Source organism: Artemia franciscana, chromosome 20, assembly GCF_032884065.1.
Source record: "Artemia franciscana chromosome 20, ASM3288406v1, whole genome shotgun sequence".
NCBI lineage: Eukaryota > Metazoa > Arthropoda > Branchiopoda > Anostraca > Artemiidae > Artemia > Artemia franciscana.
The window spans coordinates 17008868-17035384 of NC_088882.1; the positions used below are offsets into that span (position 1 = coordinate 17008868).

At 33.4% G+C, this 26517-nt stretch overlaps 1 protein-coding gene across 1 annotated transcript in view; it reads right to left on the reverse strand.

Annotated features, from left to right (window-relative positions):
• The window catches only part of LOC136039818 (BAI1-associated protein 3-like), a gene marked incomplete in the record, with an annotated part of 299965 nt that overhangs the window by 36489 nt on the left and 236959 nt on the right, over window positions 1-26517 (reverse strand). Inside the window, 4 exon segments of the mRNA XM_065723725.1 lie at window positions 2367-2458; window positions 10997-11098; window positions 19100-19174; window positions 24669-24776. Coding sequence (XP_065579797.1) covers window positions 2367-2458; window positions 10997-11098; window positions 19100-19174; window positions 24669-24776 — 377 coding nt within the window.

A 26517-nucleotide genomic window follows, 5' to 3' on the forward strand; every position in this document is an offset into this window, starting at 1 on the left:
CTGCTCAAAGAGTCTATGCCAAAAAACTTGCAGCTGATAGAGAAAGTAAGAAAAGAAAGCGTGCCGAGGAATCACAAGAACAGCAAGAAAACAGGCTTGCGGCTAAAGAACGCAAAACCGCACAGTTAGATGAAAATCCACTTGGACAGCGAGAGTCAAAACATATCAAAACTGAAAATGATAGTGATGATGATTGGGTTTGGGATTTTGACTTGGATAAGGTCATCAATGCCTACCAGATTTTAGTTAAAAAAACAAAGGTTCGGCGATATGTATTTCATAGTGACGCTGAAAAATAAAGAAGAAAACGAAAACTGAAAAAAGAAAAAAGGTAAAAAACTATAAAGAAAAAACACTCAAAGAGAAATTACAGACCGGGACACAAATGACGACCGGGACAGAGGGAATATAAATGACCACCGGGACACTCAAAGAGAAATTACAGACTGGGGCACTGGGACACAAATAACGACTGGGAGATATAAATGACGACCGGGACACTCAAAGATAAATTACAGACCGGGACACAAATGACGACCGGGACACAGGGAATATAAATGACGAACGGGACGCTCAAAGAGAAATTACAGACTGGGCCACTGGGACACAAATGACGACGGGGATAAACGGAATATAAATGACGACCGGGACACAAGGAATGTTCGATTAGCAATCACCATCAACAAAGCTCAAAGGCAATCATTATAATAATGAGGTATAGATCTGAATACGGATGGTTTTTCCCATGGACAATTATATGTTGCATGTTCAAGAGTCGGTAAACCTGACAATCTATTTATATGCACAGACAATGGGACAGCGAAGAATGTTGTATATTCGCAAGTTTTACAAACATATATCTATCTATCTATATTCACAGGTGGGACACAGGGACACAACTACAATGGCGCGTAACTAATGTGGCGCGAAAAAAGCTAAAAAAAGAAAAAACCAAAAAGAAAAAACTTAAAAAAAAGGAAAAAAACAAAAAAGGTAAAAAACTAAAAAGAAAAAACACCGGGACACAAATGACAACCGGGACACAGGGAATATAAATGACGACCGGGATACAGGGACACAACTACAACGGGGACGCCGGGGGCACAGGGGTATATATAAATGATGACGGGGACACAGGGAATGTTCGATTAGCAATCACCATCAACAAAGCTCAAGGGTAATCCTTAGAATAATGAGGTATAGATCTGAATACGGATTGTTTTTCCCATGGACAATTATTTATTGCATGTTCAAGAGTCGGTAAACCCGACAATCTATTTATATGCATAGACAATGGGACAGCGAAGAATGTTGTATATTCGCAAGTTTTACGTAGTTAAAAACATATATATATATATATATATATATATATATATATATATATATATATATATATATATATATATATATATATATATATATATATATATATATATATATATATATATATATATATATATATATATATATATATATATATATATATATATATATATATATATATATATATATATATATATATATATATATATATATATATATATACATATATTCGTATATAATTCGTCGGAACAATAAGAAATTTTTGTTCCACCACATAAAAATAAACAAATATACAACCTGGACCGTCATGTAAAACTAAATCAATAAGGGCAGTTAAAGTAAAGGGCACTGGGCAATTGTCTGAAGCAATGAAAATCCAAAATGAAGAAGAAAGAAAATGGGGTTAGAATATAAGTGTCAGCGAAGTCAAAACGTACCAAAATTGAAAATAAAGAATGATAGTTATGATAATTGGGTTTGGGATTTCGGCTTGGATAAGATCATCAATGCACTTAACATGCCTTTGTCAAAATAATTAAGTTTCTGGGATATGTATTTCATAATTATAAAAGACAAACTGGGGCAAAAGTTGAAGTTTAACACTTTGTAAAAGCTCTAAGTAATGAAATTACTGTAAATAAAGGCATTAGAGTTTATAAGGACGTCAGCCAAGAACCTGCTATTGCATTAGCTTCTCTTAAAAAACAAAGATTCGATGTTTTTCATAATGACAAAAGACAAACCAAGGCAAAAGTTAAGGGTACAATAACAAAAATAATCGTAATTTTACAAAGTGCTAATTATAATTTTAGGTCATTTAAAATATTTAAGAGGTTAACTGATGAAAATGAAGCACGAATAAATGTCATTAAAGGCTGGTGAAAACAAGATAAGCTTCGCATTTTTGTTGGCTTCTCATGACCAATAAATTTCGTTTTCCCTGTAATTGGTTTTATTTACATGAATTACTTTTGTATCTAATTATCTTAAATTATGAGTACACTTAAATGGAATACATATCTTGATCTATAAGGGAAAGATACCTTGGCAGGGTTTCTTCCAAAAGTTTCAGGTCACCGGGTAGCATCTCAACAGATTTTCTCACATGTTCTAGGCTGTTCAAAACGATCAGTAGCTGTAAGAGACAGTAAATGATATCGCACCTAACGACAAATATCCAAGCTTATGAGCTCAGCAATTTATAGGTGTTTAAGGGTACGTTGTACTTATAAAACCTCTACCAATAGAATCCAGATATACCGAAGTAATTCGCAAATTAAAGATTACATAACAACAATTTATGCATGCTAACTAATGGCATTTTACATTGTAATTCGTGGAAATTAATTATAATAAATTCTAAAAAAAACACAGTGCATATATAAAATTAATTTCCGGGCTACAGCAGAAGAGCTTAAGGTTTGTTGCATTTAGATGAGTGAAAATACTTGCAAAGATAATGATTGGCATAGTCTCAATCCTCTCATTTTAAGGGGATAGTTAGTTTTTGGCAGAGTTATAGCCTATCCTACTACGCCTTTTCAGGAGCATTGATATTTTATCAAGACAGCTTTGGGCCATGTTAATAAGGAGAGTGGTCATTCTTATGCTCGACTCAAATTTAGATATTTTTAATTGTGTGCAGATTATGTTTTTGTCAATAAGATGTATGTCTCTTGTGCATTTTAATAATATGGTGAGAGCTAGAGTTAATGATGGAATTTAGACTCATGTTGAGTGTGTCTGATCTTACACTCTTTCTGTTTATCTTCCCCAGAAATCTCCAGGTGCCCATTTAGAGCTGGGTCGATTCTGGATGAGCTTACAGAGTCACGCCACTGATCCCCGTTCTAAACCAAATAGCCGTCCTTACAGACAGAGGATTTCAAGTCTAGCGTGCTAACTACTCGTCTAGACTTGGCTAAGACTTGCTAAGCAGAGATCCATTATTCCTAATTTAGAAAAAGGAGATAATACTGTCTATTCTTCATTTTTCTTCCTAAACCAAGAAGAAACGAAGCATAATGTTATATTATGAAACGTCGCTTTATTCGTTTTTTTAAGTAGTTTTTGTTGGGAAAGCTTTGGGGTAGTTTGTAGTTTGTAGTTGGGTAGTTTTTGTTAAAAAAAAAGTACGTCAATAAACATAGTTTTTGGATAATCACCTTTTTAAGCCTTCTAACTACAGTGCTCATTATAGCACAGTCTTTTGCTACTAATTGAAAATAATTCTATGCAAAGAATTTATATACAAAGTACTCTATATAAATATACTCAATATAACAATTTCTGTTGTTACTAGTTTAAAACATTTCTATACAAAGTAGGGTGATCTTAATGGGGTTTAAAGTAAACTGATTGCTTAGCTGCTCCATTAAGCCGACAACGCATTTATAAGGCATTAATTCTCAGCATTTGGTAGAAACACAAAAATACAGACAAAGATTTACGTTAACATTGAAACTGAAGCCAGTCCTGAACAAGCTTGAATGCAATAGAGGAGTTTTGCAATACTTTCCCCTCAATTGTTACAATAGAGGAGTTCAATAGTTTCTGACGTAGTGTTCCACAAGGTTCAGGGCTATGGTGTTTACTACACCTGCTTTATGTAGTTCATACATAAAAACACTTTTTATGTAGTTCGAAATAAGAAACACTTATTTTTTTGAAGAAGTTTTTTTTAATTAATTCCTGTTTGTTTTATATTGACATTACGTGTTATACGTTGCTTTTTATATGAAATTTATCTTTAACAACATAAACCTTTCAAAATTTCGACATAAATAATAGTGTTTAATTTAGTTTTATACCTCCTCTAGTTGACCTGAAAAAATAAAACTTGATACCATTCGCAAATAAGGCAACATTAATTTTTTTAGACATAACGGGCGAATTGCAATTGACTGTGGAGGATTGAGCTACGCAATAGCTCTAGAGATACAGTTACAAGACTATTCAGCTCTTCTGAACAAAATGGCTATCTTAAATTTTGATTGCAAGTGTTTGGAAAATTATGAGCTAAAAAGAAAGGCTGATTGCCCTCCAATCGATTTTAACTCTTCAAAAGGGTACTAGAACTTTGAATTTCAAATCAAATTCCAACTATCAGCTTCTTTAAACTATGTGGGCTTAGTGTCATTGGATCTATTTCAATATTAAATAAAAAAGCAATTTTTCAACTGAAAGTAATGAGCAACATTAAAACCGAAAACTAACAGAAATTATTACGGATATGAGGGGGTTCACCCCCTCGTTAATATGTCACTCTTTACGCTAAAGTATCTTTAGTACTTTCGAAAGAGCTAATTATTCTAATTAAACGGTCTTTGTGATTCAGGGGTCACTCATAAGGGATTGGAACAAAATTCAAACTTTAGCGTAAAGAGCAAGGTATTGACGAGGGATTGAAACCCTATTGGTATCTTTTGGTATCAAAATTCTGTTTCTTAGAGTTTCGGTGACTATTAATCCGAGTTACTCCTTACTTACATTCCGTTACCATGAACTGTTTAACAGCTACAATATTGCCCAAAATTTTCGCCTTAATACCCGTTAAGTTTATTTGTAATAGTAGCAGCACCAGTTATTATAGTAGTATCAGTAGGAACAGAGTTAATAGTAGTAGTCTGAATGCTCTTAACCTTACAAGCAGTTGCGATATAAGTAGTAAAATCCATAACGCATTCCATAAAAAACCTTAGATGACCCCAGGAGATGGCGTACAACCCATATGTTTGAACATTATATGTTCTTTTAGACTATTTTAGACAAATTGTTATCTCACAATTTTATTCGGATTTGTTTGGTGAAGAGGAGTAGTCTGGGGGGATGGTAGGGGGATGCTAGCTACGATCCATCACTTTTGACTCTTAAAAGGGAACTAAAATTCCAATTTTCGACCAAATTTACCTCCTCTAAAGTTTATACAACCATCCCTTCCATAAAAACATTAAATGCCCCTGGGACACAACTTACAACCGTTGCCCCCGGGCTCTGGTGATTTATTTCAACCCCAAAAGCCTGTTTATATGGTATTTAGACTATTTTAAATAAAATAGTTATTTCAAATTCTTATTAGATGCGTTTCGCGATAATACGACATGTGTTTGTGTGTGTGTGTGCGTGTGGGTGGGGTTACCTGCCTTCCGATCACTTTGACTCTTTTTGACGCAAACTTTCATTCCTTGGCTTGCGGGCTGGAGGTATTTTTCCTCTTCAAGGACATAATTGCTATCCAAAAGGCTATCTCAAATTTTTTTTGGAAGTCTTTGGGGACATGATGGGCTAGGGGGGGAGCATTTGCCCTCTAATCATTTTCGATTAATAAAAAGGGCACTAGTCCTCTTAATTTCCGGTAAAATGAACCCTTTTGTAAATTTCTACGATAACAAATTCTGTAAAAACATTATATGCCTTAAGGACATAGCTTACAATCCTTTTCCGGAGGACTGAAGGGGGGGATGTTTGTCATCTTCAAAGACATAATTTCCAGACATAATTGCAAACTTTCATTCCTTGGCTTGCGGGCTGGAGGTATTTTTCCTCTTCAAGGACATAATTGCTATCCAAAAGGCTATCTCAAATTTTTTTTGGAAGTCTTTGGGGACATGATGGGCTAGGGGGGGAGCATTTGCCCTCTAATCATTTTCGATTAATAAAAAGGGCACTAGTCCTCTTAATTTCCGGTAAAATGAACCCTTTTGTAAATTTCTACGATAACAAATTCTGTAAAAACATTATATGCCTTAAGGACATAGCTTACAATCCTTTTCCGGAGGACTGAAGGGGGGGATGTTTGTCATCTTCAAAGACATAATTTCCAGACCTTTAACAATATATCAAAATCTTAATCGGAAGTGTTTGGTGAAATGACGGACGTGTGGGGGGGCATGGGGGCATTCACCCTGCGATCACTTTATGTAGTTCCTACGCATTCTTATGTTCCCGTTGCGTTACTTACATCATTTGCTTATGATACTGTGTTCAGAGTAGCATCATCTTTTCTGAATGAAAGTTTCTGGCAATTACGGGTTAGGGGGGACTCAATGAAATAGCAAGTTACAGGAAAATTACTGGGAACGTCTGAGAAACATAAAATCTATTTTTTCTTTTAGAGTGGAGAAAAGAGCTGACCAAAAAATTATCTTTCATGTCATGTACGTGTTTGTCAAATAATGCTTTTTGTTTGTTTTTCTTATTATTTGTTGGTCAGGTCCCTTTAGCTCGACCACTTTTGTTTACTAGCCAAGAAAGGGATGTCTAGTGATTGGCTAGCAATCAAAATTCCTTGCACTATTTGAGTACAACAAGCAAGGTGTAACATTCACGACTTTTTTATCAAAATATTTATGGCAAAAAATGGGCAATTTATAGAGCTTGGTGCCCTTACCCCTGGAGGTACTTGGATCTAGTCATAACTGCAGGCAAATCTGTTCGGGCCTTCATGTTTTTTGAGTAAAATGGTTATCTCCAAACTTTTGTTCAGACGTCTTCGGGGGTAAAAAATTTTACTGAAAAAAAAATACAAATGAATGTGATTTGTCAGTTTAATATACATATACTAATATTTATTCCTTACAATGCTAATAATATTTCATTTATTAAAGTTATAGAAGTGAAAACATTTCAAATTTATTATTTTTCAGTAAAGTACAAATTATGTTCAGGCATTGGGCAGGCATAGGGGTTTTGAGCCTTACTCAGGTTAATTTCTGCTCGTTTTGAGTTTACTCGGTTATTCATTGTAATTTCAGCTCGTTTTGGGTCTCATATATTTATCGATGCTAGTTTGTGGTAGTTTTGTGCTTGAAAGATTATTTGATTTTATTATTGGTCGTTTTTGGCTTAACAGAGTTCTTTACTTTTCTTTGAAAAACTTGTTTTTTGGAAGAAGTTTTTTTAATTAATTTCTGTTCGTTTTATATTGACATTACGTTTTATATGTTCGCTTTTTATATGACATTTATATTCAACAACATAAACCTTTCGAAATTTCGACAAAAATAATAGTGTTTAATTTAGTTTTATACCTCCTCTAGTTGACCTGAAAAAATTAAACTTGATACCATTCGCAAATAAGGCAACATTTATTTTTTTAAACATAATAGGCGAATTGCAAAACTGTGGAGGGTTGAACTACGCAATAGCTCTAGACATACAGTTAGTCTGAATGATCTTAACCTTACAAGTAGTTGCGATAGAAGTAGTAATTGGAGCAATAGTAATAGTAGTAGTAGAACTAGTAAATGTTGCAGTAGTATTAGTAGTAGTGGGCACATATTGCCTTTTGGTCAATTCATCTTCCCCTTTAGAATTCTCTAAGAGTTGCAACTTAATAAACAAATCAATTCTTAAGACACGCAATTTTGATTATCTAAATAAGCGTAGTGTTTTTTTGTTAGTTCGAACTTGCCACCAATATTCTCTCAAATTTTCCCTTTATAGACTTAGTCTTAATAGAACTGTTATCACAGTGGTTTTGGTGGTACTAAAGGTAATCTCAAAGTTTGGTGGTAATCTCATAATATCAATCAGATGCGTTTGGTGTAAAGATGGGTTGTTAGGGAGGGGGGATGTCTAAATTCTCTCCATCACTTTTTACACTTAAAAAGGGACTAGAACTTCCAATTTTCAACAAATGAGCTTCTTCAGAAGTTAAACACCCATCCCTTCCATAAAAGTCCCAAATGTCTTTCGAAATCAATTACAACCCTCACCCCGAGGCACTGGTAGTATTTATTTACTCTAAAAGTTCTGTTATACGATCTTTGGACTATTTTCAATAAAATTGGCAGGTTGCTCTCAAAGCACTTGACTCTTTAAAAGTGCACTATAACTACCAATTTTCAAATCAAATGAGCCCCATTTGAAGTTTATACGACAACGCATTCCATAAAAACCTTATATGACCCCAGGAATTGGATTACAACCCTTTCCCCCGGGCACTGGGGCTTGTGTCCACCCTAGAAGCATTGTTATATGTTCTTTAGACTATTTGAGACAAATTGTTATCTTACAATTTTAATCGGATTTGTTTGGTGACGAGAGGTAGTCAGGGGGGAGGGGGATGCTAACTACACTCCATCACTTTTGACTCTTAAAAGGGAACTAAAACTTCCAATTTTCACCAAATTTGCCTCCTCTAAAGTTTATACAACCATCCTTTCCATAAAAATAATAAATGCCCCTAGGACAGAACTTACAACCCTTGCCCCCGGGCTTTGGAAATTTATTTCAACCCCAAAAGCCTGTTTATATGGTATTTAGACTATTTTAAATAAAATATTCATTTCAAAATTCTTATTAGATGCATTTCGCGATAATACGACATGTGTTTGTGTGTTGATGGGGGGTAGCTGCCTTCCGATTACTTTGACTCTTTTTGACGCATAACTTTCATTCCTTGGCTTGAGAGATTTTTCATCTTCAAGGACATAATTGCTATCAAAAAGGCTATCTCAAAATTTTTATTGGAAGTGTTTGGGGACATGATGGGTTTGGGGGGGGGGCATTTGCCCTCTCATCACTTTCGATTAATAAAAAGGGCACTAGTCCTCTCAATTTCCAATCAAATGAGCACTTTTGGAAATTTCTATGATAACACATTCTGTAAAAACCTTACATGCCTCAAGGACATAACTTACAACCCTTATCCTGAGGGCCGAAAGGGGGGGATGTTTGTAATACTCAAAGACATAATTTCCAGACAACTAACAATATATCAAAATCTTAATCAGAAGTGTTTGGGGAAATGACGGACGTGTGGGGGGGGGCATTCACCCTCCGATCACTTTTGACTATTGAAAAGGGCATTCTCCCTCTCGATTTCCAATCAAATTAGTCCTTATTGAAATTTCTACGACAACACTTTCTTTAAAAACCTTATATGCCCCCAGAACATAACTTACAACCTTTGCCCTGAGGGTAGTGGAGGGGGGTTCATTTCCAAAGACATGATGTCCGGACCTTTCAACTATGTTGAACTAAATGGCTATCTCAAAGTTTTGGATGTAAATGGAGAAATGGTGGGGGTGGGAGGGGTTTAGTTGACCTCCAATAACTTTTGACTATAAAAAAGGTACTAGCCATTCCAATTTCCAATCGAATTAGCCCATTTTGAAGTTTCTACGACAACTACTACGATACGAAGTGCCCTGGTCTAAGACCCAAAAAAAGAAAACATTTTTCCAACATCGTTCTTTACTTAGGCAGGACTATTGCGCTGCCTACGATGATCTGGTCTCATTCACTTTTTGAAAGAGACATCCAACCTTACCCAGCACAGACTACCCCATTATAAAAAGCAGGATGAAAAATAGATCCTTGAAGACATTTATTCTATAAATTCTTATAGGTTTTAGTACATATTTTGATACTGTTATTTTAAAGATTTTATTGACACCACGTTTTAAGAGGCCCAGGATGTATCTATGAAATGGCATCAATTTGATCCTACCGGAAGAGCTCTTAGAGTGAATTTTAATTGTTGCATTTCAAGAAGTTTCAGTTTCTGACGTAGTGTTCTACAAGGTTCAGGGCTATGGTTTTTACTGTACCTGCTTTATGTAGTTCCTGCGCATTCTTATGTTCCCGTTACGTTACTTACATCGTTTGCTTATGATACTGTGTTCACAGTAGCATCATCTTTTCCTGAATGAAAGTGCTAACAATGCTTTGGGTGAATGGGCAAGTTTTACTATCTGTCAATTTTTCCAAGACAAATTTTATTAATTTTAGCAGGGTGGGTAGACCTCATTTTTAAAAAGAATTTAATTTGTAAGAATGCTGAGCTTTTAAATCAAGTTCTCAGTGTCAACTATTTTTGTTTTTATTTTGATTGTAATCTGAGCTGAAAAGTGCAATGGGTTGTAATTTTAGGAGAATTACAAAGAGGCTGGGGTAAAGAATGAGTTTTGCCCAAGAATTTTAATAGTTTGAAGCCATTCTCTCCCTGGTAGGTATGTGTCTCATAGTTGCCTGCAGCAGCCTAGTTCTTTTGTGTTAACTTTTACAACTGCTCAGAATTTATGCAATAAAGTTGTTTTTCTGCTATATTATATTTCACTTAGGGTTTTTTTTACGGGGCTAAACATTTAAATGTTTGTAAGTAAAGAAAATATTAACTAGCGATTTTTGCTTACCGATAGTTGAACTGATATTCCCTGAGTGCTTTCGTGAAACACTAAGGTTAAGCTTTGTTTATCACGTTGTTAAACTAGAAATTCTTAGGAAATAGTGTATCAAGCTTATGATACTCTGTGAGCATCTTTGTTTCTGCGTTTCCAAGGACCACAGATATGAAATCCTCAGCCAGAGGTCGTACGACTGGCAAAAAATGTTAATCATTTCAAGAGGAAGTTGAAGCTTGTAGATTTCTAGGAACTAGTATCTAGTGGATTTCTAGAAGGCCTCCAGAAAATAAAAATTACTAAGATTTCTTTTGAAAGTTAAATTTTAAATATATAGCCTGTTATAAGCATGGAAACGACCATTATTAACAGCCCAAAGGGTTTCCCTGATGGTTGTTGAGCAATGTTGTTAGTATTATTAATAAATGTATTTTATGTTATCTACCTTTATCTCGTTATTGCCTGAAAAGAATTTCAGGAAAAATATGCCCATTTTAGTTCGGAATTTATGTTAAACAATTTCAGTTTATAAAACAGCCTCTTACCTCTTCAGGAATTGGTCCCAATTTGGATTCATCTAAAAGGCCAGAATTTTGAATCCTTTGAAATACCAAATCTGCATATAAAATTGTTGATGCAGAGACAGTCTAGAGTGACAGAAAGTAGTTCAAAGTTAGAAATTAGAAACTATTAGTTTAAAGTACTTGAAAAAGTTAGAAAGGCTATTTGGAATGTTTTCTTCAGCATTCGTTCAGTCAGTGGATTTTGAGCTTGGATATACAGAAAAATTCATTTATTTTTCTTATTGTTGCATAAAATACAAAATTACATATGAAAATTTTAATGGAAGTTTAGTTTGTGTTTTTAAACCAAAATAGTATTTAAATATTCTAGCAAGAGGGAAAGAAACAGCTATTATTCTGATATTTATTATATCAGTTTTTCAAGAAATCGTTTAGTGTCATTTAGAGCAATAAAAAATAAAGTATAAAAACAAACAGAGAAAGGAAACAGTGAAATATGATAAAAGAAAAAAAGTACCGGTGAGAGAAAAAAAACATAGAAAAATATAAACTAAAATCCGATACGCTACTTGGGTTGAAAAGAAATATAAAAACAAAAACTTATAAAAAGATGAACCACAACAAACACTGAAATACAACAGTGATTGAAAACTGAACTTTAAACTAAGAATGCAAGTAAATACCACTTTATTTGATTTGATGGTTTGGAAACGCAAATTACATTACCTTGAATCCAACTCATATAATTTATCTTTCTTCTTTTCCTGTTATTTGTGTTTTCTGAATTATTTTATCGTTACCTTGATCGCGAGATTCGGAATTAAATCAGCTATCGATTATGTGTTGCTAGTCAATAAAACATAAGGGAAGAAACATGAGGGAAACTTACAACTAGTTTAAAAGTTAAGGAATGGATAGATACAGGAGATTTGATTCAGCGTATTTCCTTAAAAATAATTAAACATATCAAAAACAAACTTTCTTTGTTGATAAGCAGCTTGTTTATTTAATTCGGGTTACGATCTCCTTCTAAGTCCTTTTCAATCCAAGGGACAATAAAAACGTAGCAAAAAAAAAAAAAACAGGAACCAAAATAGAATGAAAGCAAAACAAAAAGAGAAACAGAAAGACATAGTTTTAAAAGAGTTACACATAATTCACCAGTCATTATCCACACTATTGGATAATCCCCCTCGATTTATTTGACGCTGCAAAATCGTCATCATTTTTTTTTTAATATATCGTATTCCTGGTAAGATTTCTTCTGGATCCTAAAATTTTTTTTGAATATTTCATATTCCCGGTAAGTTTTCTTCCTGATCCTAAAAATTTTTTGAATATATCATATTCCGGGTAAATTTTCTTCCGGATTCTAAAAATATTGATAAACAGCATCGAGTTCCAGCAGCAAATAATTTAAAAAAAGCGATATAAATAGAGTGAACATAAATCCTCTGGCAGTTAATTCATTACCATGATTAGAGTTCAATATGTGGCTCATATGACGCAAATGCTAAATTTTTGAATTTTATCGATTAAATGATTCAACAGTTTGATCAGGCTATGATGTCACGAGTTTCACACGGGAAGTTTGTGCAGAAGTTTAGCTCATGGGATAGTATATAGATACCAGTAAAAATAAAAGGTCTAGGAAATATTCAAAACTAAAGACACCTGGGTCGTTTGATGAACATGAAATTTACAGGAATAAGCTAAATTGAATTGTAAGACATTTGAAGAGAAAGCATTATAATGATATTGAAACACAAACATAATATTGGAAAGAAATGGGAACAGATAAAAAAAAAAAAAAAACTTCCTCGAGGTCCTAAAAGTGCCAATGTCAATAGCCTGGAGATACGTAGAAAATAATTTACAGATTCAGAAGATATCTAAACGCTTTGGTGATTATTTTAGTGCTAACGGCTCTGGACTTGGGTCGACTTTTAAGACGGAGTTGAATTCTTCTTTTATTCCAGGCAATGAGTAGCTTGCAGGAAGTTTGTTTATTTTTTCCGATATGCTGTCACAAGAGAAAAAATCACTGTAAAGCCTGATGTGTCAAGTACTTCACCATTAATGACACATATTCTTAATATACCATTGACCCAAAGAGTTTTTCCCAAGATAATAAAAAAAAAAAAAAAAAAAAAAAAAAAAAAAAAAAAAAAAAAAAAAAAACCTGTGCTGTAAAAACGACGTGACATTTATGCATTTATAAAAAAAATGTCTGGACCCTAGAATAGCTCACGTAAGATATGCGTTCTAATCAATTACCTTCCAAGAAATTTGTCATTTATTTGGTTGAAAAATAGGATGGAAAACTGGTAGTAGTAAAAGCAGTCGGGATGTCTGTTTTTTATTTAAATGCATGCGTACAAGTTTAACGGTTATCCTTATCAGAGTTACTTTTTGCTAGACCAACTCTACCCTCCCCCCCCAAAAAAAAATAATTGTGTCATTCAGACAAATTATCTTTTATCTGTTAAAACCAAACTAAAAAGCTATTTTCATTTGTTGATTATTGTTTCCTTCTTGTACTTTGCCTAGAAAAGCAGTCCACATTACCATTTCCCGTCCCATTCCTTATAAATATAGGACTAAATTAGGGGAAAGACACGATAGAGGGTATAATCTAAAAATCAGAGAGAATTTTTTGCTATTGGTGATAGTAGCCCAGAGGGTATTTATTTTCTACGTGATTTATTTTCCGTTTGTATTTGCAACGTTAAACATTGAGGAAATAGGTATACCGTAAAATTTCTAAATTAGAAGCCACAAATGACTTTAGTTTGCGGGCAAGGGGAGGGGAATAATTGGAAAAAAAGGCCTGATAATTTCATTAAGAAGCTAAAGAAATTCAAAGGTTTGGGGTTTTAGGGTTATCAAGCCCAAAACTCGCCTCCTCCTGTGTTCCCTAAACAAATCCAAGCCTATTTGTCTTAAAGGTACCTTTATGTTTTCTGCGTCCTTATAAAATAAAAGCTATTCCAGCAACATTTTAATTCCATTACAGTCAAAAAATAGTGTAATCATAGAATAGGGGCAACTGAGAATGACACATGTTAGGAAAATAATTACTAATTCACAATATGCAGAAAAATTGTGGTTAATACATATTGAATACGCAAGAGTGACGCATGGTAAAAACGTTTTAATATCCAGCATTCACAAATTAGGGAGTGTTGGGGATAAAATATAGTCATACATTTGGTCAAAAATAATATAGTCACAGAGCATTCAAACAGTGTTGACTATAATTTTTCTGCATATTATGAAGTAAGAATTGTTTTCATAGCTTGATTCCTTCTCAATATTCCCCATTTTATACTTATACGCCGAAAATTGGCTATCTATCGGATTTCAAAATCACTTCCGGCTTAACTACACCCCCACCAAATAAGCCTTTAAGTGATGTCAAGTAACACAATATAGACGGGGCACTAACTTTACCTTTTAAGTCCTAGGGAGTTTTACCTTTAAATATTTTCACTGAATATACAAAAAGGATTTTTCAATAAATGTCTTCCTCAAAAATGTTGTCTTCCAAAACCTAAAGGGGTAAAATATCAAGGGGGATAGCCCGCTTTCTGATTTATGTTATTGATATCTAGATATCATATTTTCTATAAACAAAAATAACTCATTTTGACTGTTCCCACCAGTTTTGTAGCTAGTATATTGTTCACTGGCAGCTGTTCATAATGCCAAATAAAAAATAGCAAAAGTTTGGTTATGACCTTAGATTTTGGCCAAGCATTAAGTTTGGCGGGACAGTTAAATTGGAAGGGAGTGAAAAATCAGATAAAAGACAAATGTTGAAAAAAATTTACCCTTTTTATTGCAGTAATAATTTTATTAGACCTATCTGGTTAAACTTATCTAATGTTGAATTCAATGTTGAAAATATTTTGTAAGATATTCTTCAACAAAACAAACAGCGATATCATGTATAAAAACTGATTTTAAAATCATTAATTTTAAGAGTGTCTTTTTAGTCTTGGATTTCAGGAAGAGGGTGGGCCCCAGAGCTCCCCCTATTATTTTAGTAATGCACTGCCTATCTTATAATGTCTTATTTCTAAATAACTTATTATAATGTTTACTATCCTTTCCAAAATAATTACTTATGGTTCGTATCAGTGTTGTGAAATACTTAAGTAAAAGTACTTAAGTAATTACTTAAGTATAAAATCTGAGTAATTGTACTCTACTTAAGTAAAAAATTTCTAAAGTACTTAATACTTATACTTAAGTAAAAAATTGAAGTACTTAAGAGTACTTAAATGCTCAAGTACTTTCTTCATGGCACAGACAAATTATACCGGCATGACGCAGGGCGATGCGACGAATTGAACTGCCTATTTTTTTCCCGATAGATGTCGTGGTGACAAAAATTTAGGGGTTCTCTCCCCATTTTCTACATAGATGCAGTTTGGAACTTTAAAGGCACATGTAACTAACTTTTACTTCCATCCGTGTTTAACTGAAATACAGCAACCAACAATTATCAATACTATGACGAAAATTTAGCGGCATACTCACTCAAAGAGGATGGATTAGGCATTTGCCCCCACCCCCTACGGAAAACTTAAACTAGAAAACTTATTCTTAGTCCCTACCAAGCTAAGTTCAAGTATGATTACCACTTCAGGTAGATGCTGTTACGACAAGAATCCAAAGATCCGCCCTCCTGAAAGAGGTCGGATAGGTTGCGTAATTAAGACGCTATCCTCCATGTTATATCAATATGTTGATGGTGTCCGAAAACCTATCCTCATAGACGTTCTAGTGAGGAGAGCCTACATACTTAAATTTCTCTTCCCATCTTGTGGGGATTGGATCTTTGCCTCATTAAGTTAGGCAAATGCACAAATACCAGACTCTAAAAACTCTCCCACCTATAATTCTGAACTTTACTATACGTGCTTCAGAGCAGTTTTGGCTATTGGAGTAGGTGTGTTCAAGATTTCAGGATATTCGATAGAATATAAAATTTCGTACGCAACTATTTCTCTAAACTCTAGAAGAGACACAGAGTTTAAATTTCTGAGATAATTTCACGTTATGTAAGAGTCTGATATTATCTTATACACAGGAAACTTACTTTAAAACTTCGAGAAATTTTGTTTTGATCCTTTTTTAATTGTCCAGTAGACTAGCCCCATTATTTTTCCTTTTTTATAAGTGATTACTGGATACATTTCAGACTTCAAAGGAGATGCTCTTCTATGTTTAATTATTCTCTTATCAAAAATATCTTTAGATTTTGATTTCTTACATCTCCGGAATAAAGATCACAAGCCAGGATATACAAAACAAAATTCAGGTCAAGTTTAGTTTATTGCATGGCTGTGATTATGCTTTAAAAACAATCTCATAGCCAAATTTATGATTTTTGCTGTAATTACTAAACTTTCCGGAAAACCACATTTGTTCATTTTGTTTGATCATCCACCTTACTGAAATATGTAACAGATTCTAGACACTTACAGGATAAACATAGAATGCATTAGATTTAGGTATAATCAATCACAATGTCAGGGAGGTAATCTTTTTGCAAGTCAATTAGAAACAAGACTGCAGGGAAATTATTTTACCTAAAAGACGAGCCAGTGAAACCAAGGAGATATGGACTAAGTCATTTTGTGTATGCTGAAAACTAAAATAGGTGGTGACCAGTCAAATAGGCTGAAAGTGTAAAACATACAATTACAGAGTGAAGTTTCTAGGGAGGGGGAAAATAACAGCATAAGGCATTCAATTTATGGGTGCATTGAAATGTGGAAAAGAATTAGATATGTAAGCTGAGTAAGTGAGGAATAAATCTTATAAATCTATTCCTATCATAGCTTTTGACGTAACATGATTAAATTATGATTAAGCGGTAACAGATAAGTATCAAATAAAACATAAGACAAAAGGATAAAACTGAATAGAAGAAGTTCCACATTGTTTTAAAAAACTAGTTTCAAATTAAGACAAATTTTATTCCATTTTTTTTTTTTTAGTCTTGGCTAAGTGAATTTATGAAAAATTTTAGAAGAAACAATTTTAATGTGAGTCTCAATTTAATGTTTTTAGGAAGCAGACTCTTTTTTTTTTCAAAAGTTACTACCTGAGCACTTCCAATTTCAATGTCACTCCTTCTTTTTTCAATTTTCCTTATTTCATTTCGATTTTTTAATTCTCGCTTAATAAAACATTTAAGGTCATCCCGCTTATTCATTAGAAAATATTATTATGGTTATCGATCACTGTCCTACATCAGTCTTCTATTCTTAAATTACAAATATCAATAACCAATCATAGTCCAATCCTCTTTTCCCTTTATAATATCCTCTAGTGAGTATTTTTCTTTCAAAATATCTCCACAAGGCCACTGACTATCTTTTGCTCATTTTTCTTTAATAGCTTCTCAGTCCTTTTAGACAAGGATCCTTGGAGAATACAAAAAAAAGATCCAGGTATTAGAAAATGCACCATGAATGATTGAGAATAGTTTCCGAAAACTTTTCAGCCCTAAGTAGGAAGACAATCAAACGTTAGTCTTCTAGTTGCTAAAAAAAAATGACCGTGTAATTGACGTTTCTTGTTAGAAATAAAAAGTAGTTACGAATTATTTTGAATGCAAGCATTATGAGAGGTCAATCTTTTCAAGAAAAGTGGCTACTATCAAAACGGTATCGTAAATCATTTTTTCTATATTTTTGCTAGGTATCTTCTATCTGTCTTCGGCAGTTTCATTAATATTCTAGTTTCACTAGTTAAACTAGTTTCACTAGTTTCATTAATATTTACGTCTCATGCATGACCAAAACCGTGTATTCACTTGGTGTATAATTGACAAAGTAGGCTAATCAAAAGGCCAGTTTTCCTATGCTGAGTTAAAAAAAATAGCTTTTTGATATTTTATTATTGAATTATTTTATACTACATGCATAAAATCCTATGATGACTTAAAAATGACTATAGTAGTAAAACTTCGTATCTGAGCTGCCATAAATGACGTTACAATACTTTGAGCACTGCTTTTATTTCAAGTCATACAAAAAGAGCTGAGCTTAACGAAACACGTACATAGGGGAGCAAGTCTCCAGTTTTCCGCTCCCTATGAATATATTCCTAAACTTATCAATTTAAGGAGTAGAAATATGATTATAGCCCGGGTCATAGAGCCTCGTCTCAGTTTCTTTTTAAAGGTGATTCAATAATTTGACACAAAACCAAAAAAAAACATTCCCAGAAAGAGTAAAAAAAAAAATATAATAATTTTAAAAAAAAGAAAACAAAAGTGGAAAAAAGAAAGGCTAACAAGGAAAATGTATTGATCGATAAATCAGTAGAAGGCTACATTACCGTTGGGTTTCTTCACTTAGAAATATTCAAAAATGACTACTATAAAAAAATAGCTAGTGCAATTTGAAAATCCCTTTACAAGTACCAATGCCTATAATTAGAGCCTACTATGTTAAAACACTGCTGAAAAGACATGCAAGAAACAGCGCATTTATTTTTCAGAAAAACTTTGTGCTATGATTATACTCTGATTTAAAATTCTAGTGCCACTCGATCTTTTGAGTTTTCTGTAAGTGTGGAATATTTTCTTGCTGATGTTTATTGTTGGTGAGAAGTTTTCCCCTTTTTTGTATAATTGTCTAGAAAAAGTGGCTCCAGACCGATTTTGGGCCATGCCCCGCCTAGCCATTTGTATTATCCTGATGCCCCCTCCTAGTATCTCAATTTTGCTGTTCAAAATTTTACGTTGAATCACTTGAAGAAATCTTAAAAGGCTGTTAACTTAGTATCTCTTGTGGGTAGTTCTCTAGGCATATTCTAAAAGCTACTGATGTAACATAATGTCTGAATACAACATCTTTTATGCGATCCGTAACGGCATTGCAACACTATCGTGCATTTTTTTTTTTTTGCTTTTTCAATGCATTTGAACGTGATTTCATTCATATGAATTCGTTTTTTTTTAAATTAAGACTCTAATGCACAGTCAGCCATAGGTTTCACGTCCTGCCATAACCCCATAAAATATTGGCATGCCTCACCGGTTGGGCCTGAGCCCCAAGTTGGGAATAGCAGGTCTAGAGCTAACTTATCGATTAAACATACCTCGCAAATTTTGTACAAGAAATTTCCTCCTGTAACAGGATCAGGCCACAAAAGCTGCTTCCAGAATTCTCTTATCTAGACAAAAAGTAATATTTATTAGTTTCCGAAAAGATCATTACTATTCGAAAAGATCGTTATAATCAAGCCATTAAAGCTGCTTCAAGAATACTCGCATCTAGACAAAAAGCAATATTTATTAATTTCCGAAAAGATCATTGCTATTCGAAAAGATTATTCAGGCCACAAAAGCTGCTTCCAGAATTCTCGTATCTAGACAAATAGTAATTTTTATTAATTCCCGAAAAGATCGTTACTATTCGAAAAAATCGTTATATTAAGGCCACAAAAGCTGCTTTTAATTCTCGTATCTAGAAAAAAATTAATTTTTATTAATTCCAGAAAAGATCGTTACTATAGGAAAAGATCGTTATATTCATGCCACAAAAGCTGCTTCCAGAATTATCGTATCTAGACAAAAAGTAATTTTTATTGATTCCCGAAAAGATCGTTACTATTCGAAAAGATCGTTACATTCAGGCCACAAGAGCTGCTTCCAGAATTCTCGTATCTAGACAAAAAATATTTTTTATTAATTCCTGAAAAGATCATTACTATTTTTTGGCGTGAAGTATTTTAATAAAGTCATGTATGTCTTTTAACTAAAATGGATGTTTTTTTTTAGAAATTTATCAGATTTTAAAGAGAAGAAAGAACTTTTTATTCAAGAATCACTCTTTTTAATTTTTTCAAATTTACAGGTTAAAGCACCTTTAAATAAATAACAAAACAAACACATCTAATAGGAAGCTTTTAATTAATAAATGACAATTAATCATATTTTTCCAAGCAAGATATTTTTCATCAAACTTTTTGTTTAATGAGTCTAAGCTAATTAGTCTAATTTGTTTTCTGAGCTCAGAAATCTATCGACTAAGAAAGTTCTCTTTTAGAATTCTTCTATTAAATAATTGTAAAGTTGGTGCAATTATTTAGTACAAAATAAAAGAAAATGAAAGAGCACAGAGAAAGCGGATGCTATAAGATAATTTTATGTTGTGAAAATTTAAATAATTATAACACACTAATACCCTGCTATTGAAAAGGACAGCAATAAGCTAGAGAAAAAATCAAAACGGATATGGGATGTTTTGATAAATATACGGATAATGAATGCGGGTATGTTAAGCTTAAGAAATAAGAGAAAAAATCCTTTCGTGCTTTAGTAAATACAGTGAAACTTCAATAGCTCGAATCTCTAGGAGAGGAAAAAATCCGATTGTCATTTTGAGCTGTAAATTAAATTAAAGTATGGAGATTCGGATTAATAAGATGATTATAGCTATACCCTACGATGCAAAATACCATAGTGCTAAGCCGAAATAAATTATGGTCTACATTTGATGACAGTAATCAGAACCAATTTCAAACGTATTGCAACTTTCACTAAATAATAGAACAGAAAAAAGAAGATTAAGTATCAAAAAACCGTGATAACAAACTGTAAGCAAGGAGTGAACCATCTCAAAAGTAATCGAAATTATATATAAGTTTCACCAAGTTTAGTCTTACTCATCGAAAGTTACAAGCTTGGAAAAATTTGCCTTATTTTAGATAAAAGGAAAAAACACCCCCTAAAATTAGTAAAGTCTTAATGAAAATTGCACCATCAAATTCAGCCTATCAGAGAACCCTACTGTTGAAGTTTCAAGCTCCTATTTGCAAGAATATGAAATTCTGCGTTTCTGCGAAGAAGAAATTCTGCGAAGAAATATCACGGATGCGTGTTTGTTTGTTTGTTTTTTGTTGTTGTTTTTTTTTAATTTCCCAGGGGCACTCGTATCAAAAAAGTGGTCCTAGAATTTCACGACAGGGCTTATTAAAACGTAAATTAAAAAGTTAAGGTGCCCTTTTTAATGACCAAAAAAAATTGGAGGACAAGACCCCCTTCCACACTTTTTTCCAAATGTCACCGGATCAAAATTTCAGATAGTCATTTTGTTCAGCATAGTCAAAAATTGAAATAACTATGTCTCTAAGGACTACTTAATCCCAAACAGTTTCCCGGGGATGGGCTGCAAGTTATGAACTTTGCCCATCATTTACATATGGTATTGGTAATTAGGAAGTTTACAGACGTTTTCAGGGGGGATTTTTTTCTCGTGGGGATGGGGGTTAGGGGGAGGGGGTTACGTGGGAGGATCTTTCTATAGGGGAATTTTTATGGGGGAAGAGAATTGTCCATGAAGGGGGGAGTTCCCAGAATTATCTAAAAAATGATTTTAAATTAAATTAAACAAAACACAATTTTAAAACTTAACAGCAACATTAAAACTTAAAACGAACAGAAATTATTACGTATATGAGGGGGATCGCTCCCTCTTCAATGCCTCATTTTTTATGCTATAGTATGTTTAGTACTTTGAAAAGATCTATTTATTGTAACTAAATAAAAAAAAACAAGTTTTTCTAAACTAAAAGTAAGAAGTGACACTAGAACTTAAAACGAATAGAAATTACTTCGTATATAAAAGGGGCTGTTCCTTTCTCAACGCCCTGCTCTTTACGCTAAAGTTTGACACTTTCTCTCAACTCTACTTTTTAAAACAGTAAAAAATTTTAGCGTAAAGAGCAAGGCGTTGAGAAGGGAATAGCCCCTTTCTTATACGAAGTCATTTCTGTTCGTTTTAAGTTTTAATGTCGTTGCTTACTTTCAGCTAAAACAAACTTGTTTTTTTTTTATTTAGATTCTGAACGTTTTTGAATTAATGCATATTGTGATTTTGGCCCTCCGCAGATGAATAAATAAAACGAAATTTGCATATTTATTATTTTGGCTAAATGGCTTTCTCATAGTTTTGATCGAATGATTTTGAGAAAAAAAAGAGCAGGGAAGGAGGCCTAGTCGCCGCCTTAATTTTTTGGTTACTTAAAAAGGCAACTAGAACTTTCATTTTTTTACGAACGTTTTTATTAGTAAAAGATATACGTAACTTACGAATTAGCTTACGCAACGAACTTCTGTATTCGTATGTTTTTATTACGTATATGAGGGGGTTTATCCCCACGTCAGTACCTCGCTCTTTACACTAAAGCTTAAATTTTGTCTCAATTCCTTAGGAATGACCGTTGATTCACAAAGGCCGTAGAAAAAATAGTTGAAATCACTAAGAATACTTTGGCGTAAAGAGAGAGGTATTAGGAGGAGGTGAACCCCTCATATGCGTAATAATTTCTGTTCGTTTTAAGTTTTAATGCTACTCCTTACTTTCAGTTGAAAAAACTTCTTCATATTTATTTTTTCACTGTTTTTTTTTAATAATGCTTGAAAATCCTGCACTCCCTTTATGGAAATTTTCTTCCCGCATGACAAATTCCTCCATGGAAAAGTTCTCCCAACATATTTCCCTCTTCTCAACAATTCCCCCACCCCAACCGAAAAATACCCCTGAAAATGTCTGTACACTTCCCAATAACCATTACTATATATAAGCACTGGTCAAAGTTTGTAACTGATAGCCCCTCCCACGGTGACTGTGGGGGAGTAAATCGTCCCCATAAACAAATTTATAAGGTTTTTAGACTATCCTGAAAAAAATGGCTATCTCAGAATTTTCATCCGGTGACTTTGGGAAAATAATTGGCGTGGGAGGGGGCCTTGATCACTTAAAAAGGGAACTAGAACTTTTCCTTTCCGTAAGATTGAGTCCTAGTGCAACAAACTAGGACCGAAGGGTCGATACGATCAGCACTGAAAAAAAAAACAAAAAAACAAATAAAAACGCATCCATGATCTACCTTCTGGGAAAACAATCAAAACTCCATATTTTTATAGATAGGAGCTTAAAACTTCTACAGTAGTGTTCTCTGATACGCTGAATATGATGGTGTGATTTTCGTTAAGATTGTATGACTTTTCGGGGTTTTCCCCCCTATTTAATAAAATGAGGCAAATTTTCTCAGGCTCGTAACTCTTGATGGGTAAGACTAATCTTGATGAAACTTGAGATTCTATGACTTTTAGGGGGTATTTTCCCCTATTTTCTGAAATAAGGCAAATATTCTCAGGCTCGTAACTTTTGATGGGTAAGACTAAATTTGATGAAATTTTTATATTTAAAATCAGCATTAAAATGTGATTCTTTTGATGTAGCCATTGGTATTGAAATTCCATTTTTAGAGTTTTGGTTACTATTGAGCCGGGTCGCTCCTTACTACAGTTCGTTACCACGAACTGTTTGATTAAACGGCATCTGTGATTCATGGGTCATTCTTAAAGAATTAGAACAGATTTCGAACATTTGCGGTAGTTTTGTCACCAAGGCTTTCAGAGAGCTGCATTTAACAAGTTTGTTTAATTTGCTTTTAATTGTTGAATCCCCAGTTATATATTCTTCATATAGAATTTTTGATTTATAAAAGAGCTTTCGACTTTTTATTTTGTGGGAAATTGAAAGGAATTGGAAATCTCATTTATCTAGTAATCCTGCCTGTTGAATTCCATTGTTATTGAGTTTCGATTATTTTACTTTTAGCAAATAAAGATAAAACATAAAATAATAAAAGCATTAGATACTATAATAGAATGTTAAGTATTTCACTAAATACATATAAGACTTCCAGTCAATTAACCCTAAAACCAACAAGATAAGTTAATATTTTTCATCAAACAGTTCGTAGTAACGAACTCTGAGTAAGGGGTCACTTGGAACAATAGTTCCTGAAACTTTAAAATTAGAATTACAAAACAATAGATACATCAAAAATTAAATTGTTATGCTAATCCCAAATATATCCATTTCAATAAGCTTAATGCTACCCATCAAAAGCTAAAGACCTGAGAAAATTTGCGTAATTTTCTCAGGTATGATATTGTGATAATTTGGTGGTGGCTGCTGCTTCCTTCTCAGAACTTTACTCTTTAGGCTAAATTTTGACTTTAAGTCCCAATTCATAAGGAATGACTAATAAAATATAAGGTTTGTTGAATGGGGAGGGTCAGCCCCCTATATATTGAATAGCTTATGTTCGTTTTGAGTTTCAATGTTGCTCATTATTTTCAGTTGAAAAAACTTGCTTTTCTTAATTTAATTTATTTATAAAACAGATAATCTATAAGCTTATTAAAATTAGGGTGCAGATAATCTACGAGAAATTAATCAAAAATATGATAAAGACGAACGAAACTAATGAGCCTTCATCTTGCATGGGAAAGACGATTGAAAAAAAGATTGCTATTTTACGTTTTATTTTTATTGGCACTAAAAATGTTAACTTTTTTTATTTCCTGTTACTTGCTTAATGCTACGATCAATCATAAATTTATAGAAGAATAATCTTTAAATAGCATCACGAGTTTATAAAAACACAAAATCGATTACGAGGATTTTTAAAGAAGTCTCTCCAATTTGAGGTTAGAATTATCTGTTTAATCCCAGCATAAAATCCTGGGATAAAATCCCTTTAGACTTAAATACATTTCTTTTTAAGTCTTTGAAATGAAAAGAACCAATGGTACGTGTAAGAGACTTGTAATAATTTTTGTTTTTCTATGGATTACTTTTCAGCTTACTTGGTAAAAGCAAGATGTTGTATCGATTGCGGAAGTACTTTGTCTTTCATGTTTTTCTACACCATTGACTTGGTCACTTTCAACTGCAGCACGAACTCGACATAGAGCCTAGAAAATAAATCAATTATTACCTGGAAATCAAGAGTTTGAAATGTAAGAAGAGGAAGGAAATAGTTTGCTAGGAGACAGAAAAAGAACGCCATTGAATGTGAAGATAAATAAAATAGCCGCTTTTTTTTAGAAAGCTATAGTATGTATTTTAAGGACATCGATTATTCAAAAGCATAATCCGTACCGGGAAAACTCATTTGTTTGGGAGGAGTTATAAACGACAAAAGGATTTCAGCTATTATACTTGTAAAAGTTCAGCTATTATATTGTAAAAAGAAAATAATACATATTTACGGAGTATTTTCATGTTGTTGAAGGTTCAGACTCGCACGAAATGAAGGGGGCAAAAGGTCAGTGCTCCCACAATGTATTGAAATCTGTGCTACGTTCCCAATCATTGTATATATTTTCCTCAAGGTGTTCATGCGTTTCTCATGTTTTTCATAATTTTCGTGACGTGAAAAATCATGCCCCAAACAAATTCCTTTGCTTATGCATAAAGAGGCAAATATAACCGCATATCCTTTAGCGATAAATTTTTATTTGGAAATAGTGTACCTACAGAATCTTTTTGTAGTGTCTAATAAAGATATTATGCCGGAAGATCCAAGCTCTTAGGCGCCATTTTTTTGCAATTTACCTCATTTGCAACAAGTTTACATAAAAATAATCCACTAAAGGGTATAAAAAAATTGGAGGTCCCGTTTTAAGTTGGCGGGATGTAATGAATTTATTTTTTTAATCTTAGGGGACGTATCCAACTTTAACCATAACCTACGTTCTAAGACGGCGGGATAGATGTGTACGGTGCTAAATCGGTCAATCTGGTCGTTGAACAGTATCACGGTGTCAAATGAGGCAATAGCACCGCGGGTTGACAGCAGCAGTTGTGGTTATTTATGACATCCTTGGGATTGATTTTATCGTAGAAAGACGTCAGACTCTCCAAACTTTACTTTTTTTTGCCTGTATGTGTTACATCTGCTGAAGACAGCTATTGAAATTATTCAAGGTATCTAGTCTTTCAGTTAACACTACTGGGCTGGAAGTACTTTTTTTTTTTTTTTTTTTTTTTTTTTTTTTTTTTTTTTTTTTTTTCTCAAGGATAATTCCTTTTTTAATTTAAAATGCAATAGTTTATTTAGAAACTCTCTCTTCTCGGAGAAGGCCTAAAGTCAATCTAAATTATAATTCTTAGCTCCTAGGGAAAATTAATTAACCTCTTTTGTCTGATTAATTAATACTTGAGCACTGAGTTCCTTCATTTCGGCTGCCGAAGCATGAAAAAATTTTTCAACTTTCCTTTCGCTTATTCCTTTGCATTAAAATTTTTTTCTGCTCCTTTTTTCATTATATAACCTTATAGTGCGGGCAAAAAGCACCAAAATACTTCCGTGTTTGAGGAAAGCACCAAAATTGGCCGAGATGTACTTACGAGCATACTCTCTAATATGGCTTGATTACGCAAGCGAAATTTTCCTCGGAACGCCGCTAGGTGGCTTGAAATCCAAGATGGCGGACGAAAATACGAGTTTGTCAAAATGAGAAGACATAGCCGTTCAAATAGGCTAGTATGGGTTAATCGATAGCACAGGTTCCGAATATGAGCTTAAAAATAACCTAAGTGTACATAGTATGGGTTAATCGATAGCACAGGTTCGGAATATGAGCTTAAAAATAACCTAAGTGTACCGTAGTCCCGCTAGGTGCCTCAAATCCAAGATGGCGGTCGAAAATA